General features: G+C 38.9%; 1 protein-coding gene across 1 annotated transcript in view; it reads right to left on the bottom strand.

Moving 5' to 3' along the window:
- Positions 1–15,901, bottom strand: part of ARHGAP18 (Rho GTPase activating protein 18) — a 122,797-nt gene that overhangs the window by 12,633 nt on the left and 94,263 nt on the right. The window contains exons 9-12 of the mRNA XM_021693301.2: positions 12,868–13,027; positions 10,638–10,720; positions 6,261–6,467; positions 5,309–5,449 (exon numbers count right to left, since the gene is read on the bottom strand). Coding sequence (XP_021548976.1) covers positions 5,309–5,449; positions 6,261–6,467; positions 10,638–10,720; positions 12,868–13,027 — 591 coding nt within the window. The remainder of the gene's footprint in view (positions 1–5,308; positions 5,450–6,260; positions 6,468–10,637; positions 10,721–12,867; positions 13,028–15,901) is intronic.

Genomic DNA, 15,901 nt, shown 5'->3' with positions numbered 1-15,901 from the left:
AGCCTGCTTCTCCCTCTCCCACTCCCCCTGCTTGTGTTCCCTCTCTCACTGTGTCTCTCTGTCAAATAAATAAAATCTTAAAAAAAAAAACAAACTACTACGACAGATAACCCTATTGCATACTTTGGAGGAGATAGCATCAATCTGGTCTTACCCCTCATTTTATAGAGGAAAGTAAGGCCCAGAGAGATAAAATGATTTGTCATTAAGGGCTCGTTGATGGCAGAGCTAGAACTATATCCTCAAACCACATGACTTCTGGTGTGTGATGTGGTGTGTATGTGTTTGTGTGTGTGTGTGTGTAATATCAATCCCACCGCAAGTTGAAGGCTATCACAAAATGGTTATTTTTATGGTCTACAATTTTGTTGTTTTCACCAAGTGTTTCCTCCCGCTGCAACTGATGTGTCTTTAGTACTCAAGAAATTCACATTTGTATCAAACAATTAATATGCTATAGTCATTAAAAACATTTGTCTTATTAAGTAGATTGTGTCCCTTACAACCTGGTTCAAACTATTAATTTATCTAGTCAATCATGTCTCAATAGCTTGAATCCGGATTATATATAGTTATCATTAATAGCATACAGAATGCTTTAAAAAATACTACCTTGATGAATTTTCACGATCTACGGTCTGTCTTTCCCTCTTCAATGCCTGCCAATCTGGCTTTTTCCATCAATAGTTACTGACAATGCTTTGGAGAAAGTCAGAGTGACCTTCCAAATGCAAAATTCACTGGACCTCTGTCCAGTGTTAACCTTACTCAACCTCTCTCTAGCAGGGGGTACTACTAACCAAGCTCATTTACCAACCTCGTCTCCCTCCCTGGGCTTCTAAGATGCTATAATCTTTCATTTCCTCTGACTTCCTATTATTTCTTGGCCTCTTTTACCAGCTCTTCTCCCATGGCCCACAACTAAAATATTGGTGTCTTTGGCTTCAAGGGAAATCTCTATGCGAGTCCCAAAAGCACACCTCCAGCTCTGGCTGCCTTCTGAGCTTCAGGTCCATGTAGCCAAAGTACTTTCACACAAGCAAGTCAACTACAAATGTCAAAAACTGACTACCTCATCAAAGGCTGTTCCTTTTCCTTAATGGTTTCTCTCAATGATAAAATCACCCAAGGTAAAATCAGCGAGTCATTCTAGATTTCTCCTCATTCAACATTCCTCATATCCAATTAGTTTCCACATCTTGTGAGTCCTCCTGGTTCGCATTTAACATTTCCCTCCATTCCCATTGCTGGGTCTTGGCATGGCCCAGGACTGTGTTAAAAGCTATCTATTAAACCCATGTTAATAATGACAGTAATACATGTTCATTGTACTACTACTACACATTAGCCCAGGACTGGGGTACATATCCTTCTCAGAGTTTTTCTGTGCCCTATAAGGAAATAGAGGATAAGAGTAAAGTGACCCAGATTTGGTTTCAAATTCCAGCCCCCCTTCCTATCTAGATAACCTTCAGTAAGTTATTTAAGATTGCTGATCCTCACTTTCCTCATCTATAAAAAATGAGACAATAATACCATATACTTCAATTAAACTCCTGTAAATATTAAATGAGATGATGTTTACAAAATGTTTAGCACCATGCCTTACATCATGATAATTATTACCCCTTAGAAATATGGCAATATTCACTAATTTGTAACTTTTCTTTAACATATTAGGAATATCTTCCAATGTCAATATATACACTTGTATTTTCATGATATTTCACTACATAAATATGCTATAACATATGTACCCGATTGTATCCTTTTAGACTATTTCTAATTCTGGCCAGTATATAGAATATGGCAATGAACTTAAGCATAACTCTTTGCATGTTCACCTTATTACTCCCTTTGAAGGAATTTCTGAATACAAGGAGCATGGTTTTCAGGCCTTTACCACATGCTAACTGCTCTCCAGAGGGATTCTACCAATTTATGTACTCCCATCAGCAATGAAATTAGCTGGCATCTCCTCCTATGTAACCTTTTATTTTTCACTGCTCCAAACTTTCCTTCTTCTGACATCACAGCAATGATTTTAAAATGCAAATACAGGGATGCCTGGGTGGCTCAGTTGGTTAAGCACCTGCCTTCGGCTCACATCATGATCCCAGGGTCCTGGGATTGAGTCCTGCATCAGGCTCCTTGCTCAGCAGGGAGCCAGCCTCCTTCTCCCTCTGCCTGCCGCTCCCCCTGCTGCGCCCTCGCTCGCTCTCCTTCTGACAAATACATAAATAAAACCTTTAAAAAAATGCAAAAATGATCCCATAACTCCTGGGGTCAAGACATTCCTCAGAATAGAAGCCTGCTCCCCCCAGAGACCCAGTCTGGCCTTCCTTCTGCCCCTGCTTCACCATGCACCTCAATGGCCTGTATGACCTAATTTTCCCACCAAATACCCTCAAACATCCCTACTTACTTTTCTAACACAAATCTCACACTCAACACACCCTAACTGAAAACTGCGATCTTCCCTGTTGAAGGGGCAATTCCATCCTTCCAGTTTCTTGGGCCAAATACCTTGGAGTCACTTTTTACTTCTTTCTCTTACAACTCGTATCATTTCGACTTGAAGGAATTCCAATGGTTCTACCTTCAAAGTCACAGAATTGTCTTGCCTGACCACGTCGCCTCCAGGGCTAATATCCTGGTCTCTCACTTGGATTAAGACATGAACCTCTTCCTCTTATATGGTCTCCCTGTCTATACTGGCTCTCCTGCAGTCTATTCTCAACACAATAGTCCGAGGGAACATTTTAAAACATAGATCTTCAAACCTCTGCTCAAATCCTGCAATGACCCCACTCCACTCAGGTAAATTCAAATTCCTAAAGATGGCCCATAAGGCCCTATATAATCTATTGGTCCCATGGTCCCTGTGATCTCATCTCATACCGCCATTCCCCTTGCCAGCTCCAATTGGGTCACAAGCACTCCTTGTTGGTCCTAAAATACCCCAAGCAAGTTTCTGCCAAAAGGCTTTTGACAGACTATTCCATCTGTGCTTCCTGAGAAATACATCCATCTTGGCTCTCTGTCCCTCCTTCACGTCTTCATACAAATAATACCTAGACTACCCAACTGAATACTGCAAGGAGCTCCCTCTCTCAATTCTCTTTTTCTGTGCTATTTTTATTATTTTTAGAGTACTAACCACATACTGACATATTATGTAATTTATTTATTAATTTTTAGTTATAGAATTTAAGCTGCACAAGAACAGTAATATTCACCTATTTTGTTTAATCATGTCTCTCATGCGCCTAAAACAGTGCCTGGAACATGAGAGCCATACATTAAATAGTTGCTTGGCAAATGAATAAAACATCCCAGGCAGTTTTATGCTCCGTAATCTCATGCCTCACATTCACATGATTTGGGGGGGAAAGTAAGGAAACACAAACTAATAAGACAGAATGGGATTGGGCGGCCAATCACAAAGTAGATGGCCCATGTTCCATCCAACAATGTCGCTGTTGTTCTGTAATTGTTTTCTGTATACTGTTATTCTCCCTAATAAAATGACAGTACCTTGAACAAAATTCTGGCAAGTGACTAAAATTTTTCAACCAAAACGACAGGGCCAATGAACCGCCATCATGGGTCATTATTACCTAGGGGCTACCACTCTGCCAGGAAACTTCCTCTGCTAGTGAGACCTCCCTATTCAATTTGCTGTCTAAATAACACCTACGTGTTCTTCACATCTCAGCTCTACTTCCCAGTGAAGCCTCTCTGATGCCCACTTCCTGTTTTGTAGCCCAGGGTACCCCAGGCTACAGGGTTTACTCCCTGAGTAATAGCTAATACATGATAAAATCCAGGTTTAAATCCCAAGACTTAAAATGACAATATGGCTTCTAACTAGTACAGAGGTAATTCTCAAGCCAACTCTCATCTAATAAGCCCAAAGTACAAACTAAAGAAATCCAAGTTAACACAAAGTCTCTGTAAATAACAAAATCATGTCAACATTTCATCTCCAAAACACAACTTTTAAATTATTTTGTCTAAGGTTTTATTATTTAAAATGTACAGCATAAATGTTTCCTCAGATAATGTACCTCAGAGAATCACATTATAAAAGACAGGGCTATGAAGTCACCTAAGTTAATATGAATAAGCAGAGCTACAAAGCAAGATAATACTCACTTATTTATAATGGTTTTGGAGGAAATAAACTGTTCTAAGTTAAACAAAAATGGTATGCCAAAAATCCTTTCTAACCCATGACAATATCAAACCCTTTCTCAAAAATATATAACACTATTTACAATTCCCCTTTGTTAAATTTTATGTTCTTAAAGATACTTAAAATGGGCCAAAAATATTTCATGCCAAAAAATATGTTATTTTGTAATGGTGAGAGCCATAATATAGAATATATATCATATATACATGTACATATATATATATATATATATTTTTTTTTACAATTACTAGATCCGTAAGTAGGACAAAGCCAAAGCCAAAAAAAAAAAAAAAAATCACAAGCTGATAATTGCATTTCCACATTATTCCACAAGATGTCAGCATGTAACTGAGTAACCTCAATGGTGGTGCTAGTTGGGGGGGGGGGTTGTCTCCACCGTAAAGAGAACAATAGAAACCCTTTCATTTCAGGATCTTAAGTTAGAGCTTTGGTAACTCACTTCATAAATGTGTTTTCATGTATATTTTATCATTTTAAACCGAATTCTTAATATATTCTTACAGCAGTTTGTAAATGCTGATGTTTAGATGTTTCTTTTTTGAAACATTTTATTCCTCTTCATTCCAACATAAATCTCACCAAATTCTTCTCGTGATCCAATGAAGAACCATTTCCGTACCTACTGAAACCCAGGAAGGACCCTAGGCATAACCAACCATTGACCTATATGTTTATCTTAGTTATTTTTCCCCCTTTTACAGATGAGAAAACTGAAGAAAAAAGATCAGTGGTTCACACAGGGACTCTTTGCTGTGTGGAGATTACACATTCAGTGGGCAACTGGAGTCTCCAGAGTCCTTTGTGTGTGTGTGGGTGGGTGTGTGTTGAGACATTCTGGTCTTGTTATTTTCCTTTGTTCCCCATTAACAGTTCATATGCTGAGTCACCAACACCTGAGCAACTTAATACAGATCATTAGTAGGAGCACAGTTACTCTTATTGAGGCCTTTAACTTAATAATTAGTACCAGGGCCCAGTAAGTGTGTAGAAAGTCCCTACTACTGCAGAAACATACGAAACTCTTTCTCGCGCGTGCGATAGTAAAAATACTGAAATCTGCATAAATACGTATCTTCACGTTTTTCTTACATCGCTTGTACTCTTATCTTGCTTTTCGTATTTTTCTCGGTCATAAGCCATTTTCTTCAGCAATTTCTTCATGGCTTTTTTATCTTTTTTATGATTTTCAGTATTTTGCTTCCTCACTTGGTTGATAATAAACTTGGGAATCTACAGAGAAATAAAATTAAGTTTGGGGAGGAAAAAGAAGTGGCACCATTTTGAACTATGGAAATAATGATCTTTATGTTTTAAATGTGGAGGGAAGTAAAGGTTTTGTCCATTTCATAAGACTATGCTATTTTACATGCACTATTCATTAAATACGCAAAAAAAAATACATCATATTATTCATTCACCATGAGTACAGAGCATGCACATGAAGTAATTTACCTGCCATTGTGTAAGTGAGGTTCAAAAAGAGGCTTGGTAAAGTTCAAGGACATAGCGGCCATCTTCTATGCCTTATATGCCAAGATTAGGGACTGCCTGGGGCGACTGGCATGAGGGGCCACCACCTTGACAGGTGGTCCCTTTAGAAGCCACCTGTCAACAACCTAGCCTTTAGCTAACCTGCAGTCCCTTCTGATAACCAGCTACCCTCACCTCAAACAACAAAGAAAAACTCACCAATCAATAAAAGCTGACGGGGATCTAGCAATAACCTAGGAAAAACTGATCCTCAGAAATTACATTAGCAAAAATAAAATATTTTAGAAGTTACCAAATTGAAACAATGAAATAATGCTGGCATTTTAAGAACTGAGATTTAATAAGTGGACATTAATTTTTTAATTTTAATTCCAGTGTAGTTAACTTATAGTGTTATATTAGTTTCAGGTGTATGGACCTTATTTTTTTTTTAATTGCACTTGAAATCACCTCTATTGGTTCGCTTTTTATAGAAAATCTAACCTTTCTAAAAAGACTTTAGAAGCTAGATATCACCACTCATTAACAGAGCTTAAAAATATATACTCACTGTCCATAGAAGTTGCTGATACTTAATCAATAAGTGCATGGTATTAGCTGTCCCAGCTGCCATTACAAATTCTCGCTGTTCGCTGGACTTCAAACCCAACGTGTGACACATGAAGAGATTCGGGGCCATGACCATTGCTACATTCATGGTTGTCATCTTATTTTTCTCTCTATTGTCTATTACTCTTTGGAGAAATTCAAGCAGGGCCTGAAACAGAAATGACTCTGAGATTTGTGTTTTCATGAAGGTAAGAGATTAAAGCACTATCCCGTACGGGATTTTTACTTAGTTAAAAACAAGTAAGTTGTGAATAACCACAGTGGGCCAGCTACCTTCAATGGGCCTTGCCATCAAAGCTTCTCCATTTGGTTAGCACCCTGAGGTGGTGCTTTGTTCTGTGAAGGGCTATGGCACAGGGGAATGAAGCAGACAGGACACACATCTGAACTAGGCAGAGGGGAGAGGAATGGAGAAGCATCAGACATAGAGCCTACGGGAGTCACAGAGCACCGAAAGGCAGTTTCAAATATCCTACAAATACTCCCTTGCTTCAGGAAGTGCTTCACTTTTATCTTTAGGAGTTTTAAAAAAAGTCCCCCTTAGAAAGGCTCATTTAACCTCAGTTTCATTTGCTTTAAGGTACTCGATAGCTAGCTGACAAGAATTCTAAAAAGAATGGAGACTGTCGTGTGGAGGAAGGGGGGATGAAGAGAGACCAAGAGAAGAGAGTTTTTTAAAAACTGAATGAGCAAATAAAAAGGAACTTTTCACCAGAACAGGCTGGTTTATGCCCCTTTTGATACCACCGAGCTCCCACCTCTATTGCCAACACTCCTGTGTCCTCTGAGCCTGCCCTTCGTAATAGCCACAGGTTAACTTACATCACCTTCCTGACAGGACTTAAGGCTTTAAGTTCTTCTTTTGCCTTCTTCCTTGAATTAATTTTGGTCTAGAACACTAACAATGATACAAGTATTTGATGATCTCTACGAGTGAGGCATTGTTTTAAGCACATCATAGATACCATCTCACTAATCATTACTCGAGAGAGAGGCTGTACTTATCCCCATTTTACAGATGAGGAAACAAGGTGTGGAGAGTTTAAGGAATGTACCAGAGATCACAGAGCTAGCAAATGGTGGAGAAGGTCTATCTGGCTTTTGTTTCTGAACTCTTAACTACAAAGAGAATCATGTTTTCATATTTAGTTTAAAATCCCAACCCGAAAGAGGTCAAATAAACCATACCGAAGTGGAAAAAGAAACTGTTAATCTCTCACAAGATTTAGGGGGGAAAAAATTCCTGTGTTAACAGGTGGATCTTAAATCAAGTTTAGCTGCTATATAGACTTCAAACATTTGAAACAAACTAAAGGCACAGCCTCAATATCTAGCAGTAAGATTTATGTATCTAATTTCTGGTACAGCTCTCAGAAAGTTAAACTATAATCCAACCATAAGGTTATACAGTAACAATACCTTCTCAAATGAGGACAAAAGATTAACTGGTGAGGTTTGGGAAAAAAGATTTAATTTTGTTACAGGGACCAGAATAATTATTCAGGGACCAGTGTATCTCTTTCTTTACAAAGCATAAATTATAGAGATTAGGTAATAAACCATTTTAATTGTGGTGTGCATATGCAATAAGATTATTCAAACCATTACTATAATATTAGAATGTGTTTCTGTGTATTTAGATATGAAATTAATAAAAAGTTAGCCTGGCCCTTGCTGAAAGCACTTCATCTTCAGATATATTTTCTCTTTACCTGAAATAGAAGAATTGACCTTTTTTAATTTAAAAAAAAAAAGTATCAGGGCTCAGTCGGTTAAGTGTCCCACTCTTGATTTCAGCTCAGGGTCATAAGATTGAGCCCCATGTTGGGCTCCACGAGGGGCATGGAGCCTGCTTAAGATTCTCTCTCTCCCTCTCTCCCTATGCCCCTCCCCCACCTCTAAAAAGAAGTATCTATCACTAGTCTGGTATTACATAAGTCTTACTGGACCCACTCCCTGAAAACCAGTTTGAGTCCCAGCACAGTTACTTATCTTAGGGTAAACTTTTGACATCTCTGCCCTTTAAAGTCTTCTTACTCATAAAACAGAAATACTAAACTCGCAGCCTGCCAGGATTGAGCAAGACAATTATATAGCTAACTTCCTAAAAAGAAATAAAAGTAGATAAACACCAATAATTTTATTAACATGGATCCCCCAATGATATCTTAATGCTGGTCTTCATTATTCCTCCAAGTCAAAAATAGTTACGATCATGATCCAAATACACAATAATCCAAGGTCAAAAAAATCCCGGTCAAGCAGTTTGCCCAGACATCTGTCTCTTTAGGGTTAAAATAGGACATGGTACTAGTAGAATGTAGTGCCTCCTAACCCTTCGATGTGTTGTAATAATAGTCTACAAAGGTTATACACGTGATCCCAGTCCTCCAAACAGCAACTGAAAGAGTGGCGCTAGGCTCGTAAAAATTGGAGAAGTTTGCATTAAGCTTCCTAAAATTACCTTGTGACAGAGTTTTCCCTCACTTTGAACTAAATGTAAATGGTTTATTTTCTCGTACATATGGCATTTCTGTTTCAATGTTTCTATTATTAGAAATCTTGTTTGAAACATTCAAGGCTAGCTAATTAACCTCTTAAATAAAGCTTAATTACTTAATTATTAAGTTTACATTTTTTGCATTTCCCAATTTTTTATTCCAAAAAAAGTATTTCCCTCTTGATTTATAAAACTGTACTCCCAGTAACCTTATATGCAAAAATTAAAGCTTTTCTAAAATTTTAGACAATATCTCTTCAAACAGAATTTTCAAAAGCATGTGCCTGGGACTCTGAAGGCAAATTCCAAAACTGAGTTGTAGACCAGCCTTGCCCCAATAGAAAGCATACTGGAATACGTGTTTACTCTCACAAATATTTGTACTCATTTGAATGCAGGCATGTTTTAAGTAAATCATGTATCATTCAATGCCTGCCTTATATTATATTGGTCATTCACAGAGCCATCACAGACAGGTTACCTCTATGTGAATAAGAAAAAAGATGGATTAAATTTCTCTTTCAGGGCTCTGTGTCAGGGCACAGCTGACAAGCAGACTGGAAATCAGTCCCCACGCTGTCCTCTTTCAGCCACAATCTACCCTTACACAGCAACCCTGGTCACACAATGGTTAAATGTAACCCTTCCTGGAGTTGGTCTCTGTCTCCAAAACAACACTTAATGCAGCCTTCTCAGCATGTAACAATCAGTGAAGCACAAGATTTTTTTTTTCCTGACTTAGTAAAGGGAATAACTCTTTGGAAGTTCTCCTGTAGAGATGCAGGGATTTTACTCCAGTAATCCCCACAAACTCTTTCATCCAGAAAAGTTGAGTATTAACATTCAATTCCATGGGCATGAAAGAACTATCACCTAGTTTCAGTTCAAGGAGTCTTAATAAGGTACAGGAAAAACTTCCAAGATTTAACAACTGGCTTTGTTTTCTTGATATGAAATTTCTTGGCATGATTTTTCATTTTAAACAGAAAGAAATGTAGGGGGTAAAGGGGCAAGGGTTCTACCATTAGATATATAAGTTTTAAAGCAATGGCAAAACTTAAGGTAAATATTCTTTCTAAATTATATTTTAGAAGTTTCCGTTTTCTTTCGTAAATTTATAACTGAACTTTTACGACTACTCTATAAACTCGTTATTAAGAAAATAAATCAATGTGGAGCAATCCACTGATTATTATAAAAGCCTCTGACAATGCTTATAATAAATGGTATTAAATCATATAGACCAAATCACTTTGAAATGATGATGTAAATCAAAAACTCAGGGTAGGCCCTTAGAGAAATAACTAGAATTTGTTTGAGTTGGTCTATCTTTTGGCTAACCAAACATTTCAAAATCATCATCATGACTTATTTCAAACTCTACTGCTTACAACTACAAATATAACATCTTTAGGCAACAGTAGGCTTTATTTGATGAGCCTTACAACTTTCTTTTTAAACATCCATTTTTCAACTTACTATATGCTCATCAAATAAAATTTGGAAAATGTAGAAAAATAAAAAGAAGAAACCAAAGCACCCATGTTTCCATCAAAAAAAAAAAAATGAACTTCACTCACTGGTTTTGGTAGAAGCGTTACAGCAAAAATTAAACACCTGATAATACTATTAACATGACTAGCCTAATACATACACTAATGAAGAGTTAAAAACTTCCACCATCTTTAAAAGTCAGTCTTCTCTTTATAGCCTTAACTACGAACATTTCCATGAAAACATCACACTGTTTTGCCACAAATAACGAGAAATTACTCTGCTGAGTTCTGAGGGCTATTTAATGTAAATGAATCCGCTGACCTTAAGTGTGTCTCTGTTTGCATCAGGCAGGAGGATGACAAGAAGGTTCAAAGCCTGTAGTTGTTGCTTCCTGGTTGGAAGATCTGCAGACAGATTAAATAAATCTGAACTCTTTTCTTTACCAAACATTTTTTTTTTTACTTCCTTTTCATCATTTTGTAAGAAAAAAGTTATCTGGCATAAACATCCCTGTGAAATTTAAGACACAACAACTGAGCAGTGAGCATTCTTGAGAGTATGTTTGAGAGAGATCAGGGGAAGCAGCTGCCACGTTAGAGCTTTCTCTCAGAATGCTCACTTCCAACTGTGATCATATGATGAGCGGCCTTATGTTTGCAGACACACAACAGTGCTTTGGAAATGATTTTAACTTCTGCGTGTTAATTATTCCCCAATGAAGAGACACAGAAAGTTGGCCCTTCCATGGTATGGTGTCAGGGTGCATCTGTAACAGTAAAGGTTGTTTCTTCACTGGTGAGTGGACAAATTATGTGGTAAGAATCCATCAATTCCAATAGGAAGATGTAAAACGGAGCCTGGAACACAGTAAGTGTTCGATAAATATCTACGGAATGAACTAGAAAAACAACCAGCAATGACTGAGTCGAAGAGGTACATGATTATCATTGATAGTTATCATTTTTAGTAACCCTTGACCCATAGAAGTAATACTCATGGATATTTGGAGTCATTCTGGTATTTTGTTCCTCAGGAATCGATTTGTTCTTGAATCCATATCTAAAGAATGTACACAAAACAGCATAACTTAAGCATTATAAGTATTTTAAACACAAGATGATTTCAGTCATGTCTCTCCTAGAAATTCTGAAGAAATGTTATGATATGAGAGGACACATGGGAATCATCTCAATATTATATGTTTTAAGAATAGCCTGGAAAACAATGGAATATTACTCAGAATAGGCTGGAAACAATGGAATATTACTCAGTCATAAAGAAAGAAATCTTGCCATTTGCAACAACATGAATGAAACTTGAGGGCATTATACTAAGTAAAATAAGACAAAGACAAATACCATGATTTCACTTATATGTGGGATCTTAGAAAACAAACAAACAACAAAACAAAAATAAGTTCATAGATACAGAATGACTGGTAGAAACTGGGGTTGGGAGGGGAGTGGACAAATTAGGTGAAGGGCATCAAAAGGTACAAATTTCCAGTTATAAAATAGTTAAGTCATCGGGACGTAATATACAGCAAGGCGACTACAGTTGATAACAATATATTGCACATTTGAAAGTTGCTAAGAGAGTAGATCTTAAAAGTTCTCATCACAAGAGAAAAAAATTCTGTAACTGTGTGGTAATGGATGTTAACCAGACTTACTGTGATGATCACTTCAATAACATATACAAATACTGAACCATTATGCTGTACATAATGTTGTAGGTCAATTATTATCTCAATTTAAAAAAAAAATCAGAATAGCCCGGAATAGTCCTGGTGGACATTGTAGCTTACCATAATCATCAACAGTGGTACCCTTTCCCTCTCAGAGTGTCCCAGCTGGGAAGTTAAAGATATGGTCATTAGAATATGGTGATGGCATTTTTCCTCTTCTAATGGCCACTAGGACTAAAAGGAGTAATTACACCAGTACATAAACCTTGTAAGACCTCTGTGTTCACTGGAAAAGAATCAAGAACTATTCGAGACATGAATTTGGAGCTTGCCCAAGACCCCAAAATGGCAAGGTAGAAGAAGTCTCTAGCCCTCCTCCAAGGAGGCAGCCAAATAATTTGTTCCACGTTTCTACATGACAATTTCAGAACTTAATTTTTCAGGAAATAATCACAGATTCTGCCTCATCTCCTTGTGCATTGATGATAACTGTTAATCCACAGCTTCTCCAGTAAGTGTTGCTTTTAACACTTGGCAAGAAAAATATATCAGATCTTACGTGACTCATTCTATTATACAAGAAATGTGAAGTTCCAAGTTTTAACAAGAAAATATATTGTATGGTTTAATGGGCACGCAATTGGTCTGTACCTGACGAGAACATTCTGTCATCCATTTACTCAGAGATGTATATTTATAAAGGAAAAGGACAACAATGTATGGCATTTGAGCTGCTGTTGACAGAGAGTCAGTGCGTCTCTCCGAATACATCCGGTTATATTCTTTGTGAGGCAAAGTGTCATTAAAACAATTAAAATGGATGGTACCAGCACCAGGGCTGCCTCAAAGAGAGATGGCACTTACTCTGGACGGCTTGAAAGGCTTTGAGATATTCTACACTGAGCAGCGGCTGGGGCAGCTCCCGGATGAAGAGCTTCAGCAGGCTGGCCGCATCATGCTGTTTGACACTTTCCCAATTAAAAGTCCCTTCATAAAACTTTGCTTCCAGTTCTTGGCAAAGATTCTGAAAGGCAGAAGAAAAAAAAAAAAAAGCTACCAATAAGTGCATTTTTTTTTCCTGCTGAGAGTGTGATCCACTTCCGACTTTCCAAGAGATTCTACTCCTTAGAAAAGAATCTGAAAGTACCAAAGGCTAACACTTCTCTGTCACTCAGAAAAATCCTACTCGGCCAGGTGTAATTTACCAGTGACAAATTATAGCCAAGGCCACAGAATTCAAAAACTGTATACATTTTCCTGACTCTGCAACAGACCTTAAGCAGTAAAGGTTTAACCATGAAAAGATTAGTTAAAACAGTCATTCCATGTGGGGGCTTTACTTCTGATACTACAATTTTTCATTCGATTGTAAAAATCATCTGTTAAAAAGTCTCTTGGGGCACCTGGGTGGCTCAGTCATTGAGCATCTGCCTTCGGCTCAGGTCATGATCTCAGGGTCCTGGGATCGAGCCCTGCATCGGGCTCCCTGCTCGGCGGGGAGCCTGCTTCTCCCTCTTCCACTCCCCCTGCTTGTGTTCCCTCTCTCGCTGTGTCTCTCTCTGTCAAATAAATAAATAAATCTTTAAAAAAAAAAAAAGTCTCTTAAATTATTTAGAAGTACATTACATAACAAAATACATAATCAATCTCTGGGCCTCAAACAGGAGGCTACCTCTGATTAGTCACCTCTGGGAAATGGAGAACCACATTCTACAGCAAATGAGTCCTGAAGAGACATCAATACACCTGTCTGAGGTGCACGAGCCCTAAGTGGCACGGCCGACCTGCCGCCAACTGCAGAGAACAGTGTGAGTCCGTGCAGATTTAGAAATACCTAGTTCGTTTACCTCGAGGAATCTATGAGATTTGCCAGACAAATTATCAGTAATCAATTTAGTTTCATAATTACTATTTTATACAGGCCTTTTCACTGTGGCATAAATCCTATTAGGTTAGAAATCCTTCCAAGTTTCTGTCACTTCCTTGATTATTTTAAACTGTTCTCCCAAAGACTGTTCTTCGTTTTTCTTGTGAGGTGAATTTATTACACTTTCTCTTTCCTACACAACTCCATCCTCTCCTCCAGTTATTTCTGTAATTGGTGAAATACATAAAGGTGAGCCTAGAAATGGTGGGGGGGGGGGGGGTGGGGGGGAGGGGGGGGGAAGGAGAGAGGAATGAAAGGGAGAAGGAGTGAGGAGGAAGGAGAAAGAGGAGACAGGAGAGGGAGAGGGAAAAAGGGAGAGAGGGAGGGAGGGGGAAAAGGAGGGGAAGGGGGAGAGGAGGGGGAAGGAGAGAGAAGAGTACAAAAAATTTGGTGGAGCAGGGGAGAAAGATAACCAAAAATTTTGCATATTATCTTTAAATTATTTATAATGGACCAGCTGCTGCATAATTTGGGATGTCACAAAACAGGCTGGGTTGAAGAGTTGAGCCAACAGAATCCACTTAACTGACCTTAGAAATCACATTTAGTTGAACTTACGCTTCTGTCAGCTATCCAGTCAAAAACATAAAATACACATTCTGCTCACCACTGTGTAGTGAAGTAAACGTTGTTTATGACTCTTAGGAGTCAGGCCTCACAGTCAGCTCATTAGTGCTGTGACCAGGGGACTGAGAAGGGGTCTTCTTGCCCATGGGGTAATATGAAGTCACGTGACCTGTTTCTCTGAGGGATTCACTCTCTGTAAGAGAATGTGCCTCTCAACAGAACTTATCTCAGAATCACACACACAATGCCCATGTTCGACTGTTGGTAAGATCGCCCTAAATGTTAGCAAATGGAGTGAGACAATGGCAGCTTATCCAACTTACACGGGCCCCAGAAGGGTTTCGGGGACCTCTGTGAACTGGACACCAAACCCAGGGGACACAAGCTGAATGAAATTTGTGAGCAGGGTATATCAGGTTACTCGAATCCGATTAAACGGAGATCGCTCTATGCAGTAAGAGCCAAGTAGGCCGAAACTAGCATCCCACATGGAGGAAGCTTATCAGCATAAGCAGGTGATGTAAACAGTGCAATGTCTGAAGAGTAATTCCAATCCTGGCAGCCCCGCGGCCACAGTCACAGGTGAGGAGCACGTGCGCCCACCAACACTCAGGTCTCCCTGATCCAGCTCTAAAAACGTCATATAGAATAGGTCTTAAGGAAATGAGCAGAAAAGGTCTCCTCGACCTACCCTATTTTCGCTTGGATTTGCAAATTCAGGAAGACAATAGATTGGATGTGGGCAATGATTTGTGCCACCTCAGTTGAGAGCTAATGCTGAATGTAGAGGCTTGGGAGGCTGTTCATGGCTGCTAACCAAACACTCTTCCTAGATACGTTTTCCAGATAGAGCTACAATTCCAAGCATGAGGTCCCTGAAACATGCAAATCCCCTGGGACACTTATGCATTATGCATCATCTGTAGGGTAACTCTACCTTCGCCATGCATTTACTGGATGCTGTATTCCCCAGAGCAGGAGCTGGGTGACAGGGGGAAAGGAGGAGGATGCACAGCGTCCCAAGATAGTGGGAAGAAAACGCCAGCTTGCCAGAAAAGGTGGCAGGGGGAGGGAGAAAGGGCAGTCTGGGAATCACCTTGCCTCTTTCACAAGCCAGACTCAGGCTACGCTGCATCAGGTGAAACAGGAACTGTGAAGGTCAGGAAAGGAGCTGAGGCAGAGTCTCATTTTGTCAGCCCCCATGAACTGGTGTATGGGGACTACGGTCACATCTCCTATTCTGCTCACCTGGTGGAGATTATCATCCACACTTTTTTTTTTTAATTCAATTGCTATTACTCACGAAGACTAAATCTATCACCAGTCCCGTATTAATGTCAATTTTGAACTCATTGTGTTCTCTTTTCATCAGAAGGCTGGAACTACTCTTGGCTTTTGCTTGTT

This window comes from Neomonachus schauinslandi, chromosome 8 (genome assembly GCF_002201575.2).
Source record: "Neomonachus schauinslandi chromosome 8, ASM220157v2, whole genome shotgun sequence".
NCBI lineage: Eukaryota > Metazoa > Chordata > Mammalia > Carnivora > Phocidae > Neomonachus > Neomonachus schauinslandi.
Note: the sequence above shows the minus strand (reverse complement) of the source record. Positions and strands in the feature narration are given on the sequence as shown.